The sequence below is a fragment of the Montipora capricornis genome, chromosome 2 (genome assembly GCF_036669925.1).
Source record: "Montipora capricornis isolate CH-2021 chromosome 2, ASM3666992v2, whole genome shotgun sequence".
Taxonomy (NCBI): Eukaryota; Metazoa; Cnidaria; class Anthozoa; order Scleractinia; family Acroporidae; genus Montipora; species Montipora capricornis.
In genome coordinates this window covers 12,174,949-12,201,984 of record NC_090884.1, presented here as the reverse complement: position 1 = coordinate 12,201,984, position 27,036 = coordinate 12,174,949, and the positions used below count along the sequence as shown (strand labels likewise).

The 27,036-nt window shown below is 38.6% G+C and overlaps 3 protein-coding genes across 4 annotated transcripts in view; 2 read left to right on the top strand and 1 right to left on the bottom strand.

The window, feature by feature from the left end:
- The first annotated feature begins 585 nt into the window (after positions 1-585).
- Positions 586-7,779, top strand: LOC138038867 (GTP-binding protein Rit2-like). Its single transcript, XM_068884940.1, has 4 exons — positions 586-766; positions 2,233-2,289; positions 4,094-4,167; positions 5,426-7,779. Exons 1-4 carry the CDS (start codon positions 682-684, stop codon positions 5,843-5,845), a joined length of 636 nt encoding a protein of 211 aa, XP_068741041.1. The 5' UTR covers positions 586-681; the 3' UTR covers positions 5,846-7,779.
- Positions 7,780-14,659: 6,880 nt separating this feature from the next.
- LOC138038845 (uncharacterized protein C3orf38-like) lies at positions 14,660-19,503 on the bottom strand. Its single transcript, XM_068884914.1, has 3 exons — positions 19,307-19,503; positions 17,734-17,912; positions 14,660-16,433 (listed from the first exon to the last, which is right to left on the bottom strand). Exons 1-3 carry the CDS (start codon positions 19,425-19,427, stop codon positions 15,846-15,848), a joined length of 888 nt encoding a protein of 295 aa, XP_068741015.1. The 5' UTR covers positions 19,428-19,503; the 3' UTR covers positions 14,660-15,845.
- Positions 19,504-19,565: 62 nt separating this feature from the next.
- LOC138038866 (swi5-dependent recombination DNA repair protein 1 homolog) overlaps positions 19,566-27,036 on the top strand; it is a 27,680-nt gene continuing 20,209 nt past the window's right edge. The window contains exons 1-5 of one of the 2 annotated variants that reach the window (XM_068884939.1): positions 19,566-19,623; positions 21,366-21,427; positions 22,451-22,549; positions 26,199-26,396; positions 26,785-26,984. In XM_068884939.1, coding sequence (XP_068741040.1) covers positions 19,584-19,623; positions 21,366-21,427; positions 22,451-22,549; positions 26,199-26,396; positions 26,785-26,967 — 582 coding nt within the window. In that variant the 5' untranslated portion in view covers positions 19,566-19,583 and the 3' untranslated portion in view covers positions 26,968-26,984. Of the gene's footprint in view, positions 19,748-21,365; positions 21,428-22,450; positions 22,550-26,198; positions 26,397-26,784; positions 26,985-27,036 lie in introns of both variants that reach the window. The other variant, XM_068884938.1, reaches the window with a different exon arrangement.

Below are 27,036 nucleotides of genomic sequence, written 5' to 3'. Positions count from 1 at the left end.
ACTTTCGAACTATCGCGCGCAAAAGTTTCAATCGCTTGCTTAACGGCTGCCAAACTCAACTTCAAAGAACATGTTTTCCCGTCATGTGTCCACGCTTAGTATTTTGACTTCGGGACTGCAGTGTCTGCAGTTGCACGACGTTTGAAATAGGCATTTGTTATGTTCAAAATCTTGACCTATCGTCTTTGTCAGCAACCAGGACTCCGAGCCTGTACTCCACATTTCGAATTTCTAATAATTTTCATTGAAAATAAGTGCATTTAAACCATGCATAACGAAATTTTCTATGGGCCTGCACAAACAAAGGAATTTCAATGTTACAAACATGGATTTCACCCAAGTTTTGTGGAATTAAAACTGTTATTTTTTTTATCCTAAGGAAGTCATATGAAACCATGAAATGAGCTTAAAGGTACTTTCAGCGATAAAACTGACTGCCAAATAAAGCAAAGAGCTTGAATGGTCGTAAAAATACTTCAATTGTCTTCTTCCTCTTATTTGTTTATCATGTTTTGACAAAAATGAGCCAATCACAAACGCGGACAAAAATAGGTCGCGGCCAATCATTGAGTATATTACGGAAAACAATTCAAGCGGGCGAAGTACACGATCAGCAAACTTGTGAACCACATTGATCTGTGGTGACCGGTTAATACACAAGGCAAAACTGGGGATTCAATAATGCATCCGACGACCGCTTCGTTCCTGGGGGGACTTCGCATGTACAAAATAGTGCTGCTTGGAGAAGGCGGAGTGGGAAAATCAGGTATGATGCTCAAATCTGCGTGACTTGAAGTTCGCATGACCAAAGGAATTTGGGTGCAAACATTCGGAAATTACTCATGATTGCTGGCCGAAATCAGTTTCTGATTGATTTGCTGTACAACCAAAAACCCTTTTGTTATCACTTGAAAGGGGATCAATAATGAAGTTTTAATCCGTTGCAAACAGACAACATCACTTGAAGGAACTAAGTACTACGACTCTCGATTGCTCGCTTCTAGTAGCAACTTTGAACCTTCTGTTTGGTTAAGCCAAAGGTAATTGCAGTGTTTCAAATACCTTGATTGAAGAAGTCGCCTTGTACGAACTAAGCGGTCTATACGTTGTGAAATTCGTGTTTTACATGTATGTTGTGCTTTAATCCGCTGTTTTCTTGTTCCGCCCTATTTGGTTCAGACTATTCACGTGTTTCCACTCGATTTTCGAAGAGACATTCCAAAAACATTCCTAGTGTGTGTTATTGAAGTATAATGCAGTCGTAAACATCAGACTGTCAAATTGGTGATGCGAAATGCAACTTCATTTTTGCAGTATGTTGGATCTTATTTTGATCAGTTCAAGAGGGGAAGCAACAATTATTACTGATTGCGATACTGGCCTGGTGTTTATTTCAGTCGAGGCATGACCACTGCTCGGCAATAAAACAGCTAGTTCTGAGTTTATAACTAGTCAACCATTTGCTATGTTGTCGGTTTTGGTTAACTTGGTGACAAACGTATGCTTAGTCTTGAACATTCAGTTATCTCAAATCGACAAAAACAATCCCGCGAGACGCGATGTTCCGCGCGTGTTGACGCGGGCGGAATTGAGACACCACAGAAACCGTGTTTTTTACAGGATTTGCTCATGCAATCTTGTTTACTTGCTTTTTTCCTGTCTGGCACTTGTTTCAAATCAAATCAAAAATGGATCGGGGAAAGACAGTGAAAATAATTTTAACTAATGCTAGGAAGTTGTAGACAATGAAAGCAGATGGAAAAACAGAGATAAGACTTCCTGGTTTCCTGCATTAATCTAGTGTTGCAGCCCAGACTGCAGCTGTTTTGAGACAATTCACGTTGCAATGAGGGCCTTATATTACTAGGTCTACTAGCTGTATTACAGTTGGTCAATTTCCATGTCACTGAATAATATAAGAATAGTTTGTCAAGCAGACCATATCTCCCAATACCTGTTGTTGAATGTTGAAAAATTATAATCTTTTTATTCAGAAGGCTATTTGCTTTTCTCTAATGTTCAGCACAATTTTACCAAGTAAAGCTGGAGTTACCTTCATGTATGAATTTCCCAAACATGTTTGCTGCTTGAAGACATATGATATATGGGACAAACTTCGAAGTGGCAACACTTGACAAAAATTGGTTGACAAAAATTATTGTGTTTAACCTGAAATGTCTCACTGGTTGCATTTTGTTTCACTTAAAAAGGTGTAACTATTTTATTTGGCAGCTCTGACTATGCAGTTTGTGTCCCATTGCTTCTTGGATTACCATGATCCCACTATAGGTGAGACAAAATTATCTTTACATATATACTTGTACAGTAAATCTTAGGGGAGGTGTTGAATTTGTAAGGCTGGCCATTAATATTGCTTTCCAACCCTGTGACAATAATGTAGCTGTATTGGTCCACTGCGTTTTATTTAAAAGTAGAACTGACTAGCCCATGTTTATTATAAATACATGACGTATCAAATACTTGGATGTGAAACCTTTCAAAATATCTAAATAATTCCTTGGTGTAAAACTCTCTTTTCAGAATGGGAAAATTAACTTAGCTACATGTATGAAATGTGACAGTAAACCCTTACAAGTAATTTCAGAGTATTGATCCATTGATTGTGGGCTATTCCTTTGTAATATTGCACATGCACAAAGAGTAGCTTATTATGGAGTTAAAAAAAATTAAATTAGTGATTATGTCTTTTGGAGCTTTCTTGTATTGAGAGCTCTTGTGGTGTGGTTAATGGTTCCTTGACACTTGATTGTCTTTGACTGAAAACTTTTTCTCTTTTATCTCTAAAACTGTTTTTATTTCCTTGTTCTCAAGGGATGTCTTGGTTTTGTTTTCCCAAGTCTAATAACATTGTTAGTGTTTCCTTCTTCCTCAAAGCCCCCCAGAAGACCTTTCGGTATTGAAAATGGGAGTTGTGCACTGACATGGTCACTCTTCATTAATTCTATTTATAAATATGTAATTTATGCATACATCTGAAGAGTGTTTACTACTTTTACCAAAGTCCAAGCTAAAATTGGATTATTGAGCATTCTTTGACTCTAATTCAAGTGTCATTTATTTAGTGAATTTTATAATATAACTGACAAAATCAACTGGAGAAATTTTCAGACTGACTACACATGATGATTTAAGCTTTTCATCACACATTGAACTTATGATGTTAAAAATGTACGTGGCATTTAATGAATCTTGGAACAAAAACATTCTTGATTGTTATCCAAATATTATAGGAATGTTGATACATGAATTATTCAGTTAAATGTCTGTTTCATTTAGCAACACTCTTATGTTAATGAGCACTTAGATTAAGAATATGATTTTTAACCTTGTTTATTCACAGGGAGTTATTGCACAGGAAGTCACTACTGAACTGGTGTGCTTCCAAGTTAAAAGAATGACATTCAGACATAATTCTTGTTTGTTCACTGGCAATTTTAAGCTTTAAGCCAATTAAAGGTTATTGGTAATTTTTCAACTGAGAATTGTTAAGTGACCCAAAGAACAAAGAACATACTTTTAGAGTGACATGTCACCAAGTTGTTTATAATCACACCACCAACTTATAGCTGTACATAAATCAAAAATCTGAATTGAAATGCCATCAAAATTACCCTTGAGGCGATCAGAAATGTTCATGGCGTAGTGAAAATCGAGCCATCTTTAGGTATAGGAACATGCATCAATGAACATCTCAACTTCCTCACCTGAGGAAAACTAAAATCAAACAGGTCTGGCAAATCCTCCATATTAGCACTTTCAGCAGTGTATAAAAAATAGGTCCGCAATGCGTACTTGTGTGGCTTACAAATTACAGTTGCAACATTGAGTTCGCCCTTGGCAGCTTAGTCACGTTTACTATTGGGCTTTTTACTGCAGGGCTTTTAGAGCAGTTAGTAATGATAAAGTGGAATAGTGGATAGGTCAGTAGTAATGCAAAAAGCTTAATCTTATTGAGGTGACTGAGTTCATTATAATTTTCTTAATAGTCTTTTTCAGCATGACAGTGATTATCCAAAAACTCCAAAGCACTAAGCTTGATTGAGAAGTAATTGTTATTGTCTTTTTCTGATAGAGGATGCTTATCAGCGTCAAGCCGTAATAGATGGAGAGTCAGGACTGTTAGATATTCTGGATACAGCCGGACAAGTAAGCAGTTAATGGAGTTTTCAATTTTACTGGAATAACTTTAATTGTCACAATGACAAAAAAGAAGAAATGCATGTGTATCATGCAATCATGAAAAAATGTGTGCCACCCGGGGCTTGCATTTGATTGGTCAATTCAGGCTTTCTTTGATCATTGACCAAGCAGCGTGCTTGGTTTGCTACCTCTTTTTTGCAGTGTGTAACCTGGAAACTGCATTTATCTTGGCCAATCAATATGGATAAATTTCTCCATGTATATTATTATTATTATTATTATTATTATTATTATTGTTATTGTTATTATTATTATTAAAGTGGACAATACTGTTGCATCAGTGGTTTTTGTAACGTAATTACGAGAAACAACGTCCTGTAGACAGTTTTTTGTTTGACCCCATTGAGCTCATTGAGGTAAAAGCAATATTAACCCCCCCCCCCCCTTCCTTCTTTCCTGGGTTTGACGATGTGTGAACTTCACAACAGTGTTGATGTGATGTTAAGTGATGTGAATTGAGCAGTACTGTCCTAAAATTAAAAACACACTATTTTTGTGTGATGACTAGACTTCCAACAGGGTCAGACCTAGTGCATGACTTCATAAATTACAGCTTTCTTGTGTTCATTGAAGATAGTGGTTTAATAGAGTGCACTTAAGTGAATCAAAGGGAAAGAACTGTCTCAAGATTTATCTTCAATTAAAATTGTAAATTATGGTGATGTGCATGCATGGAGCACCATGGATAAGAAAATAAGGTAACCCATCTGTGCATTGAGGTCAGCCTTTTTTGGTAGATACTTGGTGTCTCTTTTTCTATTGTAACAGTTTCAAATTTTTTTAAACAAGGTATAAAACGTTCAGTAATTACACAATTACCCTAACCTAACACTAACCCTAACGCTAACCCTTATCCTAACCCTGAAGGGTTTACTGTGTTTAGATAATTTTGTCCAATAGATAACCACTTAATGTCAAAATACACCACGTATCTTTCCTTTTTTAAAGTTGACCACTGACCGGGTATTGGTTTTTGATTGGATCGCAGGCTCAAGTCAGGTTAACTTATTGTAAGAATAATTAATTTTGCTCTGCTTTTAGGCTTGGGTAAATCTATATATTATCTTTATCCATTAGTCTCATCTGTGTGTTGAATATCTTTTCATTGGGATGTTGCTATCAATCATGTATCTGTTTTGTTTTCCTGCTTACGTAGTAATGACTGTAAATTCAACAACTGACATTTGGATTTCTAACTTTTCAGCAAGAGTTCACAGCAATGAGAGAACAGTACATGCGCAGTGGGGAAGGATTTGTCATAATGTATTCCATCACTGACAGGCAAAGTTTTAAAGAAGTGTCGCTAGCCAAACATCAAATTGAACGTGTAAGGAGATCAGAGGATATACCGATGGTTCTTGTTGCAAACAAAACTGATTTGGAAAGCAAAAGAGAGGTTACAACTGAAGAAGGACAAGCTTTAGCCCAAGAGTTTGACTGTCCATTTTTTGAAACGTCCGCTGCTTTAAGGCAATTTGTGGATGATGTTTTCCACTCGTTAATCAGGCAAATACGGAGGAAAGAACGAATGGGATTGAAATCAACCCAAAAGGACAAAAAACTTCGACACAGAGCTGGAACCATTGTGCAAAATATATTCAGGCGTACAAAGAAAAGGGCTTAGATAATTAAACTAATTTTGTTACATACACTGGTAAATAATAATCACCGTCTTAAGAAAACAATGAGATCCTGCTGTGTTTATTATATGTCTCTGCTAATGACTCCCTCCAGTTTGTTCACTGTTTTATGTCCTGTGTATTATGCTAACTGGTATTTCCATAGTAGTATAAAACCAAAATTGCACTCACATGATAATAAATGACATATTGCTTTTTATTATATGAACAGCAATGAAAAGTGATCTTTTGCACGAAAACATATATTCACACGCGAAAAGATCACTGTTGCTATGGTTACAGATAAAAATCATGCCTTTCAATGCCTTTTGTTAAATGATTTAGTATTTCATTGGTGTTTATATAATAAATAGAATATTACAGCCATCTAATATCCTTTATGTCTGAATTATCATTAAGTAACCACCAAAATGTTCTCTTCGTGGACATTCTTTCTTTTCCTATGCTTCAAAGGGGTGTGAGCTGAGAATCTAAATGTGCCTTTAAGTGGTATCTCCTGAATAATAATTAATTGCACAGAGTTCCTTTACAAAATGTCATAGAATTGTCCCTCTAACTTTACTCTGAAAGGAAATGTACATAGTGTTCTGTATGTCCAGAAATGCACGTTGATTTTTTTTTTTTTTTTTTTGTCACACTTTTAAAGTATCCCCACCCTGCGGGCATAGCCTCTCTAAAACTCACTAGAGGACAAGGAAGAGATGCTCTGCAGAAATCGTGTTGAGTCTTTTACAGTGCGATGCGCCTCACCATGGCTACCTAACAAATTTATTTACAAATTACCTGCCAATAAGGGTGTGCAAATTTGATTGACAGTCGTGCCCCCTTGCAAAGTTTGTACGGTTGAAAATTGAACACCGTTGCATGGGTTGTTGAGCTGACATACACATAGTTGTCAAATGTGAAAGTTTGTTGGGCGTGTCGCACTGTAAGTCACTGCAGACCCGAGTTTTTGTTCGAGTTAAGAAAGGCTCTGCTGGCAGGGTGAGTGCCCCCTTGCATTTCTCCCCAACTTCAACGTCACTTGTGTCCAGGGTTACAGGCATTGTTGTCACAAAATGCCCCTTTCACCTCTGGTTCTCAATTTAAGACAAACAGCTGCATTGGTGGACATAAGTGACATTGACACCAAAAGAACCATGGTCATGACATTTATCAACATGAACAAAGCAGGCGTCCGATGACACGCTCTTTCTCTCCCAAGACAGCAGTCTGTTCGCATTGACTTTCTGTACCATCAATTCACTGATTTGTTCTCTTTGAATCTGCTGGATATTATTTGTTGGCCATGTGAAGTAGAACAAGTAGTTTCACGGTAACTTGTCAACTTGTTAGATTATTTTAGCAAGAGGCCTAAGATTTATAGAAAAATGTTGCTGTAGAAAAATTTTAAGTGTACATTCAGATGATTGTATATTGAAAAGTAGAAGCTTAATGCTCGCTAAAGATATGTACAATGTAGGTATTTCATTTTTTTATAATTTTGCATGCACAATGTAGGTATATAAATATTCCATTTACTTTTATTTACATTTTAGTATTTTAAAGTTACCTAGTTGAAATTGTTTCATAATTGACAAGTCATTATTTATGGTAAATTAAGGACAGGTTTAAAGTACAGGTCACTTTTCACAGGTCTCTCGTTACAAAACCTTTACTAAAAGTTAAACCTCCAAACGATGTTTGGGCCTAAGGTTACACAAACTGAAGGTTTTGGGTTGCTTTAGTGTAGGTAAACAATGACCTGTAACGAGTGACCTGTGGAATATGACATTTTAAACCAGCCGGTAAATTAAAGGCCTCATGTTCCCTTACTTCATAAAGCCAGTGCAGTGTACAAAAAGAAAGGAAAAAAAAGATCATTAAATTTGATAATTGTAAGTAAACATTTCGAACAATAAAGGACAGAGGAAGAAAACTATTTGTCAGTGGAGGCTAATTAACATCCTTTCACGAGAACACATGAACCCAACAAATTGACCTGCCAATACGCCATTTCAGAGTTCATGTCTGCCTCATCTTCAAAGCGAGTCTAAGTGCGATGAATGAAATCTAAATGTCCCACTTAGACTCGCTTTGAAGAGGAGGCAGACATGAACTAGGAAATGGCCTATTGTGTGGCTTCATACCTCAGTTAGTAGGGCATTACGGAGTTCATGAGTTCAGACCTGAATTTTCCAGGTGTCTATTAGAGATGATTACCTAGATAAGTGCGAGGATCATTACTTTCTTTAGTTCATTGTTAAAATGTTTATGTCACGATAGTGGATTTTCCTCCTTACCAGATATTCCAATATTATTCACCATCAAGTGAAGCTATTGTCCTCGCAGTTATGAACGCAATTTTCGCAATTGCGTAAAGAAGCCTGAAAAATTAAGGACTTCAACGGGGTTTGAACCCGTGACCTCGCGCTACCGGTGCGACGCTCTAACCAACTGAGCTATGAAGCCACAACGATGAAATGATATATGAAATGGATTATATATGAACTGCGGATATGAACTGAATCAAGTGAAGCTGTTGCGTTCATAACTGCGGGGACCATAGCTTCACTTGATTTCATATCCGCAGTTCATATATGATCCATTTCATATATCATTTCATCGTTGATTCATTCCTCACGGGAACATTGGAACCCGGCCACAAATGACCAGCTCCCAACGTCAGTGGCTTCATAGCTCAGTTGGTTAGAGCGTCGCACCGGTATCGCGAGGTCACGGGTTCGAACCTAACTGAGGCAAAAGTGCTGCCTTTGTAATTTCATCTTCCAAGTCTCGGATAAGGACTATAAACCGTAGGCCCAGTCATACAAACATGTTTTATGTTCATAAGTTCCCTGTGGGACGTTAGAGAACCCACACACTATTCGAGAAGAGTAGGGGATGACCTCCCGGTGTTGTGGCTGTCCTGTTCCCTCCAACAGAAGTGGCCGGCTTGGCGATGATGTCTCTAAAAAGGCTTCTGGTTTATGAGGAAACTAAGCAGAAACAGTTACAAGTCAAAAAGGGACTTTGCCGAGTGCTGGAATATGTAGATGTAGATGTAGATGTTGAGTATTCAAGTGTTCCAATTTCCGTACATCAAAACTTACTTATGTTCATTAACTTAGGTGGCTCACATCTGTTTCAACAATTCCGAGGGAATGTCTAATATTGGAAAGATTAACTCTATAAATCTGTTTCACGGCCGTTTTTATAGTAGAGACGCATAATTCGTCTGAGACGAACTTGGGCATTTTTTTTCAGCGTCTGTTAAATTTGTCAAGTATAAAGATGGATACAGGACGCATAACGTGTCTGAGAGAACAATCCAGTTTAGTGCGTCTTTGAAGACGTACCAAACTAGATAGTTCTTCCAGACGCATTATATTAATAATATAATGCGTCTTGTGCCCGTCTTTATACAGGTGTGCGACAAATGCAAACTGCCCACAAATAGCGCTGATAAGTCTAAGCACCCAAGCTTTCAATAACCGTGATTTGGGGTTAGTCTGCAGTCGTGTCAAGTGTCAGCCACCGTCTTTGTACCAGACGAATTTAAAGCAGAAAAAGTGTTTGCTCAAGTGCGTCCCAGACGGATCATGCTACTTCTATAGTTCGTTTTTTCTTTACACAAGACGGGAAACATGAGAAACGCAAAATTCATCTGGACGGATTATACGTCTCTGGGCCCGGTTGTTCGAAAGCCGATTAACTTAATCCAGGATTAGCGTAAACTTTGGCTTAATTTTTTCAACTTTTCGGTGCAAGTTTCTTTTGGTTATTTTTGGTTTTCAATATTGACTTCCTCTAATGTAAAATTTTGCCAAATATCAGCGCTGTAAAACACTTGGGAGTAGAGAAATAAACTCCTTGGTAAATTTTTAATCTGCGGTTAGCGTTAATCGGCTTTCGAACAATCGCCTGTCGTTTGTGCTTTCCACTTTCAAAAATACCACAATATACACTTAAGGTATGGTCCCAAGGGAAATAGTTTTGTTTTCCCGAGAGTCCTGATGTTTCCCAAGACGAAATCAGCACTCGAGGGAAAACAAAACTAACTAGTTTCCTGAGGGACCATACATTAAGTGCTTTGTTATATATTTAGCCTTTCCCTTCAACAATCGCAGCAAAACATCCGGAGCGGGCAACAACTGCGGAATTGTATCCCGATCGGGATACATTTGAATTTGATCAGGGGCACTTGACCGAGAATCAACCAATCGCAGTGCTCGTTTTGTTGAGTGAAAGTCTAGGTATATAGACCCTATTCATAAATGGCGGCTAAGTAATTATTCTTGTCTTTATGCTAATCATCCTAACTAGCCTCGTAAACACGAGCAAAATTCAAGAAAAATTTGTTCCAAAGTGAGGCTAGTTAGGATGATTAGCACAAAGACAAAAGAATAATTTCTTGACCGCCATTTATGAATACGGTCTATAACAATGCCTATTGATTCTCTTATTCTAACTTGTATCTCTCCTTTAAGAACTTGCTCGATATCTGTAGCTTCACCTGAAGGCTAGAAATGAACTAAAATCAAGCAATCGCCTGTCGTTTGTTGAAAATGTGACACTAAATAGAGCGACTTTCATATGACCTTGAAAAATAAACATAAACGTGAAAACAAATGCAAAATATTTAATTGGCTTATCGAACAAAAACAAGCGAGCGCGAATTTTCATTGGCGTAGCGAACGCGGATGCAAACATCTCTCCACGCCACTTTCTGGAAACTTTGCCTTTGACATCATTTGAAATGCAGTAATAAGATTTGGCAATCGAACTGTTTATTGCCCATATTTGGAGTTTCCTTGGCGGGAATAAGGAGAAGCTCTGTTTTAATCTTGCCAAACATGCTCCTCGAAACAAATTGCATACCTGCCAACCCCTAGAGTACAAAAATCTGGAGACATCTAACAATCTTTGCATTGTAAGAATGTCATTTTCGAAAATATCTGAATACTCTCCGAAAATCACCCGAAGCCCTTCCAAATGTTCCCGACGTTTCTCGGTTAGAACAGCAATTGCTATTGTTCCCATAACCGCGCCCACTTTGCGCCCACTTTCTACCACGTATTGTGCAATTTGATTGGCTGATTACCAATTACGGTACTTGTTAAATATAGCCTAAATCAATTTACGTTTTCCGAACCAGAACAGCTTAAATGAGAGCACTAGAATCCACTTCTTGTTTTATTTTCCTTTTTGACATCTCGAAGATAACGAAATTTATGAAAAAGTGTTGAAAAAGGCCACGGTAGGTATTTTCCGGGAGATTTGGTGCTCTAACCGGGATACCGGGAGATTTGATGAAAAACTTAGAGACTCTCGGGAAAACCGGGACCGTTGGCAGGTATGAAATTGCGAAAACTTTTTCTTCAAGGTCACACGAAAGTCCCTCCATCAGTAGACTAAAGCGGGTAGTTTGCGGATTGTGGCTAAGAACATAGAATATGAAGAGGCATTACATTGGAATTAAGTCACAATTGCTTGTGAGACCGCAAAAAGTTTTAGGATAGCTCACTCTGATTAAACTCTACTGATATCTCTTAAGGTGATCGCATATCGCAAATCCTCTATTATGGTTGGCGCACTTTACGAGGGGTGACATATTAATTAAAAGGGTTTGGCAAGGCGTGGTAGGATTAATAGAAAAGGAGGGCTTATTAATTTGGCAAAACGAGGCAGGGTTCAAACTTGGGTTCCGGAGCGCTCTTAAGACAATTTTAGGAGTAAAGAAGACTCAACGCATTCTAAGGAGGTGACGTGTCCACAAGGTTATCTTGGGCGCCATATTTGCAAGCTCAAGTCCCACTTTGACCAAAAGTGAATTTATGCGAAATTGACGCGATATTGGTGGCGTCAGCTTGAAGAAAATTGAAGTTTCTCGCATTTTTGTCTCGCGTTTTCAAGGTGTTTTGACTTAATTTTGATCCCTCTGCCTTTTTGTTATTGTAAAAAACAAATTGATGTCAGTTTTTCATGCGTCTGTCCTGTTATTGACAATGAATTTCGTCGTAACATTGTCAAAGTAGTCTGCGGATCCACGAGGCGATACAGCTACTTTAAACAAATGGACGAAATTCATGATCAATAACAGGACAGACGCATGAAAAACTGACATCAATTTGTTAAATTTCAAACTGTTATATCTTGCAAAGAAGTGTAAGCAAATTGGACCGCTACGGGCATCACCTTGCACTCATGCAGTTTCACGTCATTTATATGTAAATACTACAACTTCTACATGGGCGTGGCCAGGATTTTTCAAAGGGAGGGTCACACTGTGTCAAACAGAGGGTACTCGCGTTTTCGCAACCTGAATATTGTAGGTTGTTTGAGTAAAAAACGGCTTACAGAGGGGGGGTCACGGGCACCCCAGGACCCCCCTCCCTAGCTACGCCCTTGTTCTACTACCCAACTTTTTTTCTCCTGTAAATATGTTTTCCGTAAACCTATTAAGAGCAAATAAAACCATTAAAAAAGGGTGGTCACCGTGCTCGTTTCTTCGCAACACGATGTTAAATGGATGACAGAGGGGAAGTTTCGGCGTCAAAATGATCATTTTCCGCGAAGGGCTGGGGCGAGTTCCACAACAACACCTTCTTGACCGAGTGTTTAAAAATTTCCTGGTGGGTGGGGGGGGGGGGGGGGTGGGAGAGAGCTGCCTCCAAACCCCCCTAACCCCACTAGGTAACTTGCGCCTTCGGCGCTCACAAGGCGCATTGCGGCACCAAAAATGCCAAGTTCGGTGCTTTCAGAAATATGTCCGCTACTTTACAAAAACTGTCGAAAACCCTGTCTCTGCATTAATGTGAATGTGTCGTTTTGCATCAATTTAATTCTAGTCTCAACCGATAAACTTGTCGGTGGTAGAAGCGAGTGATTTTGCTTTTTAAGCTTTGACCCAGTCCTTGAGCACCTGTTAGGTTGAGCCCTGTATCAGTGAGATGGGTGGCTTTCAAAAGGCACTTTTACTTCGATTTAAGAAATACCTGGTCTTGCAATGGGTAACAGTGTCTATTTACCAATTATCAAGTACACCCGAAAATTCTTCCCAATTCCCAACGGAATTTCTCAAAATCCACCAGTTTCGACTTGTAAATGGTAAGCAGCCACCATCATTAAATTTTGACCCTTTATCTCCCAATGGCCACTTATAGATTTTTACTCTGTCTAATCCCAGACGATTTCACTCCTCAATGGGCGCCCCATCGGGACTTAAAGGGTTAAACACAAAGACACGCTATAAAAGGCGTGGTAGCTTAGGCACATGCGGATCATTTCTCAATGAACCGCAGATGCATACAGAGCTCTGTGATAATTTTGTTCAATAAAAAAGCACTTAACGGCAATGTGTAATAAGTGACAAATCGTTCCCTGTTGTTCCTTTTTAACCATCACCAGTCACTTTTCTCAAATTGGTAATATCTTTTAAGGCTTCTGTCTCTGTTGCTGTTTGTTGATCGCCATCTTGGCTTATGAGTGGAGCTTGAATGATTTCGAACTAAACCAGAGGATTGAAGCGACCCCTTTTATTGTGTGTCTTCGTGTTTAAATCCCAGATTTAGGCTCGATTGCCAGCCGCTGTTTCGGGAAATGAGCCAGCGCTCACTCCCGAACACTCCCAGACTTTACGTTTGACTTTCTAGGTGGTTGTAAAGGGTATCTTCGTGAGCCGAGAATTGCCTTTTTTTCCTCGTAAAACGTGATTTTGTCAATAGACCATATTCTTATTCTCAGTATTACACTGGAACTAGCTTGCTATGGACGCTAATGCTGGGGAATTTGCGAATTCCCCGCATCAGCCTCTATTGAAAGCGAGTTCCAGTCCAATACTGAGAATACGAATATGCATCATAAATATGGTCTATTACCGTGAGCCGTGATTTTTGAGAATACTTATCCGGGAAATGAGAATCGGGTGTTTAATTTACCGTGAACTGTGATTTTGCTTCATGTTTTCGTGGTAGTGCACTTCACACTACGTCATAGGGTTGTAAGAGACGGTGAGTGAGTGAGTGAGTGAGTGGGTGAAAGTCTGTAGCGGCATAAGCCCCGCAGCGCGTGCATAAGTCAGGTCTGTTGGAAGCGTGCTTGAGTTTCAACAAATGAGCCCCAAAAATCGGCAAGAATTTGTGACGCTCATGAATAATATAGTACCTTCTATTTCCAAAACGATGAAATTACCTGGTGATAAATAACGTCATCTAGGAGCGGCAGGAACAAAACATAGGTCTCAGGTCACAGGTCTCTGTTTTACCAATACAGAAAGAAACCTAAACATTCATTAAAGCTAAACGTAGGCCTAATTAGACCTAAACAAGAGTTTTTAGGCCTAAGGTTAGTTGTAATGAATGTTTAGGTTTGTTTCTGTATTGGTAAAACAGAGACCTGTGACCTGAGATCTGTGGTTTGTATCTGCCCGTCTTGGAGAGTGAATTTTTGACTTTGCAGAAACAATGGTCAACATCAAAAGTTGGACGATTGTGATCTTTACGTTGAATTCGCAAATTTCTTGTCGAACTTCAAAAGAAAAAAAACCCAAACTGACAAAAACCCGGTGTCTTGCCGTCATTTTATCACAGATCTCTCCTTTGTTTCGTGAGTTGTTGGTAACACGCAAGATAACTTGATCGCAGGCGGCCGCCGAAATCGATATCACTTTTCGATTTTGCGATTCACTTTTGCAGCCAAAAGTACAATAGACAAACTGAACGGAGCAAAAATCTTCCAAAATGGCTTTCGCTGATGGTAACTTTTTATATTCGCGGCACAAAATTTATGTTGTTTCTACGTCAGCCTCGAAACCAATGTTTCTTGATTCCCTTTTATTTTCTTCAATCTTTCTGCGTCTAGTATTTTACTAGTAACAACATTTCTTCTCAGGGGGCACAATAATGATATACGATACCAAAACAATATCGTGTACTATTAGAGCTACATACTACGCAAAGACAACTTCAATCTCGTAGAAAACAAAACGCAGCTCAGTTGAGAGTTATGGAATAAAGCACTGCGTCATGTTATCGAACCACCACACGTACGCATTGCATGCCTATTTTGTTTATTTTACGAGCAGGAGCCAAGCCCGAGAAATTATAACAATAGACTGTAAATAGAGCAAGGTACGACAACTACATCTGGATTGCAGGATTCACTGAAAAGTGAGCATTCACTGACTAGCCTTGACAGCTTTCCTGGTCAATCAACACGACAAAAACTATGTAGCTTGGAAATTGTCTCAGAAGGTCACGAGACTCTTCCCAATGTAACCGTTATCATAAGTTTCTTTATGGCAGACGGCTGTGCTGTTAACAAACGTAAGAAAATTTGTTTTGTGAGACTCGAATGGTCGTCTTATTGTTTGTGAATTGTGAAACAACCATTTTATTTTCCTTGAAATGTGATTAAGAAGAACCCCCCCCCCACCTTTTCTAGCATTCTGATTGGCTAACTCAATCTTGGTTATCACCCTGTATGACCCTTATAGGGGAACTGATTGCGGCAGACTTGTTGTAAAATTGAAACAACTTTGTGGTCGTTTTGTAACACTGAAAGACCTCAGAGTTAAATGAAATTTAATAAAACAGTTATTCCATTTGAACTCGTTGGGGATGAGTTTGGTTATAGCCAACTAATCCCATTGGCTGTGCACTGTACCATGTCCTATCCAACGCATCATGACAGGATCCTGTAGTTGTTAATATCTCTTTCCATTCTTTCAGTCCTAAGAGTACTACTACCACCCTGGCTATGGACAAACTATTTTCCTTATCAACAGGGCGTCTCTTAGAGAGCCCACGGTTAAAAAAGGCATCTAGTATTTTAAATATTTCATGTCTTGTATGCATTTAACCACAGGTATTTGAAATGAGAAATTCTTCATTAATAATTGCACTAATATTATTGAAATCCCATTGATTAGTTATTTTCATTTCACATACATGTAACTTGTCCTACTCATAGTAAAAAAATGAAGTCCACAGAAAAATATTACCACTATGTGATGATGGCCTTTCTATGTTGACCTTCCAATTCAGGTTGTTGCTGTGCCTTTAATTTTAAATCAGTGAATTTGATCTTCCAATTATTTTGCATTTCTGGGTCGCGAATGAGTCCAAAGGATTGCTCAAAAATCCCGAGACAATTTGAAAATCTATGAACTGTGCCTCCAACTGATATTCTTACCAGTCCATAAGCATCAATTTGGCCCTTAGCTCCTCCAACATTTGCATTGAAAAGAAGTTTTTCTTTGCAAACCAATTCTCGCAACTTGTCACTGACTGCTACTGAACCTTGACATTCATCATTGACCTGTCCTCCTGAAACCATCAGAATTGAGCTCTTAGCATCATCCCAAAAGTGCTGAGGGCCCCATTGTTGTGTAGCTTCATCAGAAGAGGTATTAAAAGAGTTCAAAATATTGTAAAACCAGGGTACAAAATTTGTGGCCAACTCTTGTCCATCGACTTTTCCATCAAAGGTTGAGTTTTTCAAACTGCTTGAAACTGGCAAAGTTGGATTTGATGATGTTGACGGACTTTCTCTTAGATTTTCCCCAGGATCATCATTCTCCTCATCTGAACCCTTAAAAAGAAACAATGGGTGCGAGAAAAACAACAACTGTCAATTTCAACAAATCCTTATAACAACTTATTTTTCTCTTGCTATAGTCAGGGGAAAAAAGCATTCATTATTTCGTAACAACGAACAACAGCAGGAACATCAGAACCTGCAGATGGGTGGTTTTCTAGATATTGGTAAGAAACTGAAAGGAATGGCAGAGACAGTGTAGAGGTCAGAAGGTCAGGAATTCTCCAAGACAGGGTCCGAAATTAACTTTTTTATATGGGCGCAAACTGGCGACTAGATAAACATTTTCAGTCGCCAAAAGTTTTCGCTTGAGAATGCAAGTTTTGAACTCCTTTATGGATACCAGAAAGCAACGACCGCACACTCTTGTGTATGTGTCAAGTATTATTTCTTGCTTTCGAAAGCGGACATTTTGGAGAGAAAATGTATCCGACCTTGAATGTAATAAAGAAATCCATTCTGTCACACACAAGCTGCCATGTTGTTACCGTGCTACATCCCTCGCACCAGCCCCTTGAATCTCTTTTCTGAGTCGCTGTTTTTGCGTCCGCAATACATATTTTATGAGAAACCGCTAAAAAATGTGGCGGCTTGTGACATTATGGAGGGAGTTAATGAAAAAACTTCCTTCATTTTTATTTCAAAAACATTGGCAGGATAAAAAGTCAGACACCTGTTGGCAAACGGCTCTGAACTTAATGGTAGGTCACCCACTGGCAACCAGTTGTGAAATTCTGGTCACCAGTACTAAATTCTTAGTTGCAGGAAGGCGCAATTTCGGACCCTGCAAGATAACAATTCTTGGATAAAAGTAGCTTGGGTGAAAATCGGAAAGAAAGATTGTTCATGCACAGGTCTGCTACCCTGCAAGTACTTGCTTTCTCCTACTACAGCTTCCCGGGAGAAAAACCAAGTACTGCGAGCAACCACTTGATTTTCTGTCGAGTATCATTGCATGAGTTGTGTAACATCCCACGTGATGGTCATGCATGCATGTCTCCTTTACCTTCATTTCTTTCGTCAACAGAACTGCCATTTGGTACATCAAAGGTTAACATGTACCATGGGACAAGACACCCGGATTTTGTTTAAAACCCAATGAAGGATAAAATAACATGGTTCAGACATTTTAATGCGCAAAATTGAAGCTTTATTTGCTGTGTAAATGGCTTTTGAAAAACAGGAACTGGCCAAGTTTAACAACACATCACATCTGAGTCAACACAGATGTTTTGTGCCATTTAACTTTTGTTAACACTGAGAAATGCACAAAAAGAAAAAAAACAAATTCTACCTCTTGTTCACTTCCCCAAAATAGCAATGCTCTTCTTATTAGGCTGGGTTTGTCTGATGAAACAGGCTCAATGATACCATTTTCGGCTAAATATTGATATATGTGATCTCTTTTAACTTTTTTCCTTCTCAGCAACTGTGAAGCTGTATGACTGTATGATAAAACAGCTTCCACAGCCTCTGCACAAAAAAGGGGACAATGAACAATGACAAATTAATAATCATTTCAGTGAAGTCAATACATTATGGTGCCATGGTTACAGGACTCCCAGTGTGCATATACATACAATGCTGTGAAGGTTCTCTTTACAGTGTATATGCAAAGATGTTAATATGATATTAATATCCATACAAAATTCATTACAATCTTCAGGTCAGAGCACCTTTGGCTACTGGATTCATTCTGAATCACCAACTTCATTAGTAGCATCCCTTAAAACTTTTGCTTTAACATACTAGCATGAAAATACGGAAGGCAGTATATTTGAAGCTGCTAAAATGCATGCCTAGATTTACTCAGAAAAGTATTGACGGACCACCAATACAACAGTTTTATATCCTGTATACTGGACAGGAACTTACAATTATTGTACTATTGTGCACTTAACGCATTGACTTCTGGGGATTCCCCACTGACAAGCAAAATCGTCTGTCATTGGACAGAGTAAAATAGTAAGTCTGGCCGGTTTAGGCCAGTTTGGGTGTCAAAGGGTCAAGGCTAATGAATTGGGGGGAGGGGGTCTTCTATTTTTTAACATTTTTTGACAGTCCCCCTTGAGAACAAACAATACCCAAACTAAGATTGAAGTGATCCTCACACATATCAGGACAATTTAAACAATAATGGACACCTGAAACATTCAGGCGGCTGGACAAACAGGACTTGAACCCACAACCCTTGCGATGCCAGTACAATGTTCTCCCACCTTAGCTATGAAGCCATGCGAGAGAGGTCAATTCATTGGGTACATGAGTTCCCGTGAAACTACCTGATGAAGGTAGAGCATTGCACCGGTCTCGCAGGGGTCAAAAGTTCAAGTCATGTTGGAGCCACCTGAATTTTCCAGGCGTATAAATTATATGAGACAACTGCTTAAATTGTCTTGACAAGTGCGAGCATCACTTCAAGTCTTTCTCTTATTGCACATAAACATCTGTGGGGACTCGTACAGGCGCTGTTACACTGTGAAATGTTACATGCAACTTGTCTTGCAACGTTTTGGCGACATTGTGGCAGGACAATTTGCACAAATCATTTCACAGTAACATACATGTACCCTGCAACGGCCAAAATAGTGTTGCAAGACAAGTTGCACTAAAAGTACTGTAGAACTTAATTCTACTTTCGGCAACGGCTCTTTTCTGTATGGTGTGAGGTTTTTCCGTTGTTAGAACGATGGAAGCTCGATTACCTCCACTATTATTCCGGGGCTTACTTACATTAGGACCGCATTCAAGAAAAGCCTGAGTTCACAAAAAAAGGTAAGATCAGTTTTGCAGCGTAGTTTGGGTATTAAATGAAGGAAAGAAATGTGTATTTGAAGTACGGGTTATGTTCATGTCATTCAGCTTACCTCCTTTGTTTTCCGGAGAAACAACGCGGTTTGTTACAGTGTCCGTGAGCGTTAATAAATCCTGCTCAGAAAGTTTGTTCAGAATAGTTCTGCATCCTTCCTTCTCTCTGTCAGACAACATCTTTATGACTTTCCAAAGGCAAACTTTCCGAGAAGCAAGCACATAATGTTTCTTGGAAAATCGTCGGCATAGACTGGGTCTTAACTTATCACTTTACATGACGTACATTATCCCGACTGTGTCGTCATGGGCCTTTTTCATGTGAGCAGACAAAAGATGGCGGAAGATGTGGCGGGGATTTCAAAAAATATTGACGGTAAAGCGATTATGTGATTTTGTTGCAGCGTTTCCAAAGTAATATAGGAAAGAGCGAAGCCTTTTTCCTGCGAGCAAACAAAAGATGGCGGAAGATGTGGCGGGCATTTCGAAAACAACTGACGGTAAAGCGATTGTGTGATTTTCTTGCACCTCAGTTCCAAAGTAATCTACGGTGTCTGACATTTGCAGACAGCAGACTGCAGACTGCAGACAAATAGCGCTGATAAACAGTATTTAAGTCTAAACACGCATTTCAAATAGCGTTGATAAAGAGTATTTAAGTCTAAGAACCCATTTTAAAACGGTTAGCTATTTGTCTGCAGTCTGCAAATGTCAGACACCGAGTTATCTAGCTAGGGAGGAGCGAAGTAAGGTTTTCCGAAAGCTAATGCTAAAATTAGGTTTCGTGGTTTCTGACTACATTAACCTGCGTTGATAGAAGGTCTGGGGTCTACGATAGACAAATTTGAAAGGGATGTGTTGTGGGGGCATTTATCAGCAAGATTCCGGTAAAAAGTCTCTTAGTAATTTCTGTTTCAATGTGATGTTACTGTGAGATTTCGTTGGCTGTTAACTAGTGTGTGGGATTTGATGTCACTGATATCTTTCGGTAAAAGAATTGCCTCAACTCAACATGGCTTGGAAAAAAGTATGAATTTCTAATTCATAACAGAGGCCCCAAGTATCTAAACTTAAATGCCTTGTTGCTATAGGGAAGATATCGTTGAAGTCAGCTATTGTCATTAATGTACCAACCAGAGCCTCATTGGCTGTCGCAACAAAGAGTGTTCGGTTCTCGTGGTTGGCACATAAAAATTTTGAATTTGTAAACAGATATCTTCCCTATAACCAATATGCTGCTACTTCATTGATTGAATTTCTTAACTTATTGTGTACCCTCAGCTCTGCTGGATTAATTAAATAAACAAGTGACATTTTGAGGGGCAGAAACTTTTTCTACTTGAATCAAATGCATTTGCTGCATCCGGTACTCTGTGATTATGTAGAGAACTCAGGTTAGCCCCTGTGAAGAGTTTATGGTAATCAAGTTTATATTTCTTTTGCAATATACAGCCCTTTAGAGCATGTGACTGAATGTGATACAGCTTTCTTTTTTCTGATGGACAACAGTGATTCAAAACAATAATAACTGCTGTCTCTAGATTGATATACGGTAACTAGAACATTGTCACAAACTACAAGCTGAAAGTAAGAGAAGTGTATGCAACTGGATCAAAATTGATGTAGTCGCTGTATTTGATCAAGATATGTTGAGGCAGAGAAGCAAGGAAAGCTGAATTAATGTGGGTGCTAGCCATGTGTAAGACCTTTAAAATTACTAACTGACCAGCAGTCCAGTAATTTTTTAAATTTTTTGCAAAACAAAAAACCGCTAGCAATTTCACAACTTGACTTAGTGACAAAAGCCATTACATGTAGATGCTGCTAAAAGGAATTTTCAACCTATTTATTCTTTACCAGATATACATGTAGGAGTTTGTATCATTATCGCTAAATGCTAAGTTAAACATGGATGCTTCAACTCAAATACTTTTTATTAGCACTTTTAAATGGGTGCTTATACTTAGAACATGCTAAGTCACATTGGGTTGGACTAATTTAATTTTTGAGGAGGAGTTGTTGACTTTGGTCTCCAGTTTAAATTAATAGTTGGTTTCAAAATAATTATTACATGCTTGAAGGATTCTTATTATGAGATCTGTTTAATTGTTACCACAGGATCACAGCAGCTGCAACCAAGAACACCCAGCACAAGAACTACTGCTTGTGGAACTCCAAAGGTACAACTTGTGTGGTTAAAAAATGTATATTGACAATGATGAAATATTAGGAATTTCTTTTGTCTGAAACATCATATCTTCACCTCGCGCAGTGAAGATATTTTTTTATCATTCACATGTGAGGATATAGGTGTTGTCAGGGTAAGTAATGCCCCGTTCACACCAAACCTTAAACATGTTTTGAAGGTGTTTAGTTAATTAAACACGGTTTCAAAGTGTTTTCCTTTTTAAATCATGAATGCCGATTTTTGTTGACTACAAATTTAGCACAGATCAAAGTGTGCTTTGACTCACCTGAATCTCATGTAGAAGCCAGTCCTACATTTTTCTGTGAGTGAGTTTTATCCCCAGTTGGTAACACCCAGGTTAACTAAACATGTCTTGTTAGTGTGAATGGGATATAAGATGATAAGCCAATAAAAAGCAAGCTAATCCCCTTCAAGTTCCTTGTAAGATACCTTTATGCCCTAATTTTAGTTTTCGCCATTACTTAACCTGCTCACACCTCAAACGCCCTAGGAACCCCCTAGGACCCCCCCCCCCCCCCCATTGATGAGTGAAATCATCTGGGGTTAGACAGTATAATCTATTAAGTGTCACTCTCACGGGTCAATGGGTTAACATTTTCGTGACGCAATTAGACGCAATTATCATGATTTGTTTTTTTATAACTTTCATATTAAGTTTCATGATACACAACGTGCTTGTTTTAGTGGTAGGTGATTACTTTCTTGCCATTTTGAAAATATATAAAACAAGCATCTGTGTAACAAACTTAAGAATTAGTAGATGCTTTAATAGCATGCATATATCGAATTATGGATGCACGTGGGAGGTTGCTGAGCACGAGAGTAGCGTAAGAGTCCCATGAGGCAATAGCCGAGTGGGACTGTAGCTGCTCGAGTAATTTTTACAGACCTCTTGAACACTTTTTTTAATTCCTCTGGATTTTATCTTTTAAGAATGACCACAAACCACAGCAGTAGTCTATTGCTCCCCCATCAACAACTTTCTTTTCTACAGAGTGCAACATCTAGTAGCAGCAGATCATGTGGACTGAGAAGGCCGTCCGCTCCATTTGTTTCTCCTATGTTGAAGCGCTGCAATCGAGGAGACTCTCAGGTGGGATTTAAAAAGGGGTTTTGTGATTAACTGAAATGAAATGGAAGGGTCAAAGCAATGTACTTTCAGACCACTTCCTTTGAGGGGCCTTTGAAAAGCTAGTGAAAGAAACTACACAAATACCTCTTACAGGTTGGCTTGGCTAAGCTTTGGACTTCCATGTGCGAAGTAAATTAACTGAGGAGTGAGGAGAAAGTTCTGCTTTTGTAATTTTCTAGATGCAAACTAGTACATGTATGTGTAGAATGTCAAGTGCATTGTATTCTTGGATAGGTCCTGTGTGTGAGATGTTATAAGACCAACATGCTATCTGGAAAGAGTATAGGACACAGAATTTCCAGTGGTGTGGTGTGTGGCCTACTGTATTCTCTCCAGCAACATTTTCTTGGTGTAAAATTTTTCAAACCAGACTGAGTTCAATTTGGTGTATATTCATTTTCATGGTTTGAAACAAAGGAAAATCAAAATCAAGCTCAGGTTTAGATTTTATGAAATATCCATTTAATCGTAACAATTACAAAGTTCTTGAATCTGAATGGTTATCAATAGCCCTGATTTCTGCAATAATAGGACAGTTTGTAATTGGACACCTTGTACATGTAATTGGACAGTCATATGTGTCATCAAGCGGGCACTAGTTGTACTTGAATCAGTTATCTTTTTCCAGAGCTATTAAAAAAATTAACAAAAGGTGAGCGTGTTAAGCTATAAAAATTTTATCACCATCATTTTCTTGTATTTTGTAATAGTTACAATCATTATTATTGATAATACTAAATAGGACTTTTCCAAATGGTCTGGATAGCACAAGTTTTACTAAGTAATAATATTTTTAAAAATACAACCACACCTTTGAGTTTAAGGAACATGTTTTGCATAAAGCGGCATATACATAATTCGTATATACATGTACATGTATGTAAAAAGTTAAACGATTCAAAGTAACACATTTATTACACAAAACAAAAGAGAAGATTTTTTTTCCTGGCAAGGAAGTTCAAAATAATCCATAGGGGGCTTATTACTATGAGCTCCCTCCCGAACTTACGACTATAAATGAAATGCAAGAGTGGCGAAATTAGCTTTAGATTGAATTACAAGCTAAGATAAAAAAGCAAGCAGAACAAGACATGCTAAACATTCAAAAGGCAGCAAAAATAAATGACTAAATAGATGTCTATATGATTGTGGAGAATCAGCTAAGGAGAAATGTCAAAGATTTAAAAGTAGAGATAGTGGCAGCACATTGTACAATGTATACTTTGGTTTACGGAATTGAAATGTCTTGGCCCCTTTTTATTTAAAGCAGAACTTCTAACATTCGTTCGGAAAGGAAATTAGTAGAAAGTATTGGAAAAGGCCATTTCCGTGTTCATGTCTGCCTTCTCTTCATAGCGCTAGTCTATGTGCAAAGTTTATGTGATGGTACTTAGTTCTTACATCTGAATGAAAACTAATTTTCATGTTAACAAAAAATTCGCACTTAGACTCGCTTTGAAGAGGAGGCAGACGTGATGAGACGGCAATGTTGGTGTACAAAACAATAGAAAATGGTTCCACAAGGTTTTGCATGATAATAGAGTCAAATTCCCAAAATACATTTTACAGCATTGTTCTGTTCACCAACATGCCGGCCGTGACGTCCGATGAAAACCCTCAATTTCTAGTATTATATGATTGAATATGATTTATTTAGTTATTGAAAACATCTCCTTGAATACGTCAGGAAGAAAGCCTATTTTATAAAAGTACGGTACATAAACTTTCTGATTTGAAACAAGTAAATATTGGAAAACTTAAGTATTTGAAGCTCTTAAAATGCAGGATCAGTGTGAGCATCAAATGGCTTTTTGGAGATAAAACGAATACCGGTAACTATTTGCTGAAGTTATAACAATACGATTCAAGTTGGTAGGATAAGTTGATGCCCACACTGAAACAAAATATACGAGATAAGGATAAACTAAGCTATAATAAAGGGTACTACGCATCTTGAACTACATTTCTGGGTTTAAGCCAATTTATAGTATTTGTAAAATTTTTATTTTGTTTTGGTTAAAAAACTCAGTGGCTGGTCATGTGTGTGGTAATGATAATACCAACTTTATTCATTCACTTCAATGAAAGGGAAGGATAACAGAGGTATCTGTATCTGCACGCAGCTGGATGTAATTGACTGGGAGCCGATTTTGATGAGGGAGGAAAACCAGAGTACCCAGGGAAAAACCCTCAGAGTAAGATTGGGATTGAATGAAACTCAGCCCACATAATTATGTCCTCAGGGCCAGAGGTTGAACCCGGCTCGCACAGGTGGAAGGCATGGTTGATAACCGCTAAGCCGCCCTGACTTCCCTATGGAGTAGGCTCTATAGGTGCCATGGTAGGTAACTTTGATAAGCTCTTATTGAGAACTGGAAAGAGTGTCTGAAACACCACAACACAAGTCTGTGTTTCACTGGACATTTTTACGGAAGGCAAAGATAAGGTGATTAGTGACTTACTCCTTTGGGAGCCAAAACAAGGAAACAACATGAGGGGCGGATCAGCCATCTCGATCAACTGAGAGATGACTCCAGCCTGAGCATAGAAGAAGTAAAGAAAATCAGGTCAGACGGAGAAGAATGGTTGAAACTACAGTAATTATTGGAGTTTGAGTCTGGGTATAAGCCTTTATATCTGGTCAGGTTTCATTTGACTTAATATCTGCCCAGTCCTAGGGGCTGTCACAGTGGTGACAATAAAAAGGGAAATGGGGGGGGGGGGGGGGGACAGGCATTGTGGTAAGAACTAAAAGGTGGGCAGACATCATTGTGGGAAGAATGAAAAGGGGGGAAGGGGGAAAGTTATTTGTTTTTGCATACAGTCCTAATATGTTTTAGAGCCTCAACCAGGTCTTGAAAATCATGGTGAAAGGTGAAAGGTGTAATCAGGGACCGCCCAGAGGGAGGGGCTGGGCTGGCGATAGGCCCCCCTTTTTGTCTTCCTTGGTGTCTTAAACCTCTTCCTCCTCCACTCACACTTCCATGATCCACGCTAAAGCATAGGTACACATTGCGTATGTGTGGTAGTGCAGTAACACAGTGCTGTATTATTGTCAACTGAGCTGCGTTTTGTCTTCCAGGAGATTCAATTTAACTTTGCGTAATATGTAGCTCTAATAGTATATCATTAAAGTGCCATGGTAGATGTGGTATCAGTGCACTACCACAAAAAGATATGCTATCATTTCATTTAATTGTATGCAGTCCCCATTAGTAGAGCACTTGTGCTTCAGTTAAGGCCTTTCGTGCGAAATGGTCGCGTCTCAAAATAGCCCCTTGACATTTAGAGTAACAACACCTTTTGTGACTTAATGCATGCGGTATCAGTTAAGTAACTTTACTTCAATGTTAAGAAATCTTCTGTTTTGTAAGTAGAATATCGGATGGTTTGCAGCGTCTTGTAGAGTGTGTAATGTACGTATTGTCTTGTATGTAATGTGAGTTGAGTATTGTTTTAGTGTATTAGTGTAAGTAGAAAGTAATAGTAATAATAATAATAATAATAATAATAATAATAATATAAAGAGCATCATTATGAGGACTATTATTATTATTATCATTAGTAATTATCGTAGACATTGTAGTATTGTTTCCTTCCAACATTACAGGAAATTTTCAGCACACCCAAAAGAAGCAAACATGAAACACCATCTTTATCAATGACCCCTGAGAATCATACTGAGCAGTGTAATCAAACTGAGGGATCTGTTGAACTGCTGTCAAGGAGACAACGTCTACTCAAAACAATCCAGCAAAAGGAAGACTCGTTGAGAAAGCTGAGGCTGGTGCAGATGTATAGAAATAAGGTACTCTACTGTCACATTAAGTGAATCATTATGCAGTCTTGGTCAATAGCGTAGGACACCTTAAACTTCTTCTACCTAACGTTTAGTTCTAATCATTCATCAATGCCTACCTCTTGCCTTATCTTGGAAGTACAATGAAGGGTAATGGTAAGCTGTCCCTAGAGATATACCGGTATGTAATCTATCAAATTAGGAGAGCTGCTACTGCCTATAACAGATTGTGCGCTACCGTCAGCAAGATGACTGAGATGTAAAGTAGTGCTGTGTATGAAGAGAAACTTCTTTCTGCCTTTTATACTTGAGAAGGTTATTACAGGTGCTACTTGAAAGAGTGAGTGAGAAACGAGATACTATAATTAATTTTCTTTGCTCATTTTGTGGCACACAGAATGACCTTTCTCAGCTCCAAGCTTTGATTGACAAGTGGCGGGCTGTCAGCCAGGATGCTGCTGAAAGACTGTTGGACAAAATCAAAGCAGATCCTTTGCCTACAATGAGCCAACTCTTGGCAAAGCTTCAAGTCAGTAAGGAACTTATCCAATATTCCGAGGAAGATGAAGCATTCTACTGAACTTTGCTAAGCTGTAGGTAAATATTAAACAAGGTGGAATGACGTCATTCATCGGATACATCTTGTTGA